A 2500-nucleotide genomic window follows, 5' to 3' on the forward strand; every position below is an offset into this window, starting at 1 on the left:
TTATTCCTTTTTCGCATGTGTCAACACGTCTTAAACACGAATGGCCGTATGATATTTCCCGCCGCTTCCTTCGTCCGCTCCTCCCGCCGGCGTGCAGACTCGCGCCTTGATTGCGTTACTTCGTGCCGCACGCGTGGAAAGGTCGCTGTATGTGTCCTTTACCTGTTCGGTCTAATTCCCCGGGGATGCAGATTGGGAGCGACCGTTCATGTATATAGTGGAGGTTATAAGCTATACATGTTCACGCGCGCGCACACACACAGAGACACACATGTATATGTGTGTTTGTTTATAATTATATATGAATATATGTATGTATATATTTATATATATATGTACGTATATACGCATGTATACATAAATATGCACACATACATACATACATACATACATATATACATACATACATACATACATACATACATACATACATACATACATACATATATACATACATACATACATACATACATACATACATACATACATACATACATACATACATGCATACATACATACATACATACATACATACATACATAAATACACATATATACATACATGAATACATATATATATATATATATATACATACATGAATACATATATATACATACATACATACATACATACATACATACATACATATACATACATACATATATACATGCATACATATACACACACACGTACACACATTCAGACACACACAAAAATGTGATATATATATATATATATATATATATATATATATATTCTTGCTTGCACACAGATGCAAGACAGATTTCCATCCACATCACTCGAGAATTAGACTGAACATGTAAAGTATATAAACTCCATACGCATTATTCGTTCTGGTCGAGGACAAGAGATGAAGCGGATGTGACATTAACATTCAACATGATACGAGCGATAGCATCCTCAGACTCATCCGGCATCGAGTGTGTGTGTTTTTTTTTGTTTTTTTGTGTGTGTGTATCTGTGTGTCTGTGTATCTGTGTATGTGTATGGGCGCGTGCACATATGCATTTGTACATATGGTCATATCGGAAATGCACTGGATACTCTCGTAGGAACATTTACCGCCAGGGTGTAAATGCATGATGTAATGGTGCTATATATACACATTGTATAATATTCTTACGGAGGAGGTCGCATGGTTGGGTAAAAAAGGAACGCCATTTCTCACCCTCTTAGTAGGGAAGCTCACTAGATTTCGCCTTAGATTCTTACAGATTAAGATATGTTGCATGCTGGCCAGTGAAGTATGTAGTGCCTCGTCTTCTAGGAGAGCAGAGGAAAGTGCTAATTTTCCGTAATTCAGTAATGCTTATGGTGGTTGTGGTTTCTCTCCTTTGCAGGTGCTATTACACTATTCTGATGGTGGTGGGTGTCTAACGTTCCTTCAAGCACTAACTGTCACTTCTCAATACGACTCTTCACCTGCAAGACCTTTTCTCGTCACCTCCCCGAGGACTCTGAAGGGCGTACACAATGCGGGCCAAGCAGAACCTAGGGAAGGCCCAGCGCCGGGAGAAGCCTTGCTTTCGGATCGTCTCCAAGACGTCGGACAAGGCTAAGAAACAGACGACCATGGACTCCTTCGTGAAGAAGAAGGCGGAGCAATATTTAAAGCAGGAGGCGACGCAGAAAAAGAAGGAGAAGGAGGAGGCCGCTGAGAAAACCGCGGTGGCGCCGAGCCCCACGAAAGGAAAGGCGGCGGTGGACAAGGCGGACGCCCCTGCAGCGAGTCCGACCAAGGGGAAGGCCGCGAAGACCGTGTCCGGAGGCGCCGCGAAGCCCGCCGCCGAGAGTCCCTCCAAGGCCAAATCATCTAGTCCCAAAAAGTCAGAAAAGAAAGCTGCCAAGAAAGAAACTAGTCCGAAGAAGGAAGTGAGTAGCGAGTCAAAGAAAGTCGAAACCGCCAAAGAAACCACCAGGAAAACCACAAAGAAGAGAGCCACAAAACAGAGCGAAGCCGAAGACAAAGCCGTAGATAATTCGGACAAGGAGAATGCGGAGGAGAGTCCCGCGCTGGATCCGAAGCCTCCGGCCAAGGACTTGGAGAATGAGGACGAGGAGAATGAGGATTCGGAGGACTCGGAAGACGGGATGAAGATCGACTTCATGGACATGGAAGACGAAGGAATCTCCGACGCCGAGAAGTCGGAGAAGGATTCCGGCGGAGACTCGTCTCCGGAGAAACACATCATTATCCTTGAGCGCGGCAAATCAGACCAAGAGGAAGACAATAAAGAAAAGAGGTTTAAGTGCGGGATTTGCGGGAGGCTGTCGTCGGCGAAGGCTGACCTTTTGAAGCACGTCCGCATCCACACAGGTGACAGACCGTACAGGTGTAAGATCTGCAACGTGGCTTTTGTTCAGATCACTGCGCTGCGAGGCCACGAGACCATCCACACGGGCGAAAAGCCCTTCCGGTGCGACGTGTGCAACAAAAGCTTTGCTCTGAAGGACCGTCTTCGTCTGCACATGAGGGTCC

At 45.1% G+C, this 2500-nt stretch overlaps 1 protein-coding gene across 1 annotated transcript in view; it reads left to right on the forward strand.

Moving 5' to 3' along the window:
* LOC125035152 (zinc finger protein 436-like) overlaps positions 1-2500 on the forward strand; it is a 10756-nt gene that overhangs the window by 5573 nt on the left and 2683 nt on the right. The window contains exon 2 of the mRNA XM_047627354.1: positions 1362-2500. This exon is cut by the window's right edge and continues 2683 nt beyond it. Coding sequence (XP_047483310.1) covers positions 1495-2500 — 1006 coding nt within the window. The 5' untranslated portion in view covers positions 1362-1494. The remainder of the gene's footprint in view (positions 1-1361) is intronic.

Source organism: Penaeus chinensis, chromosome 19 (genome assembly GCF_019202785.1).
Source record: "Penaeus chinensis breed Huanghai No. 1 chromosome 19, ASM1920278v2, whole genome shotgun sequence".
Classification (NCBI taxonomy): Eukaryota; Metazoa; Arthropoda; class Malacostraca; order Decapoda; family Penaeidae; genus Penaeus; species Penaeus chinensis.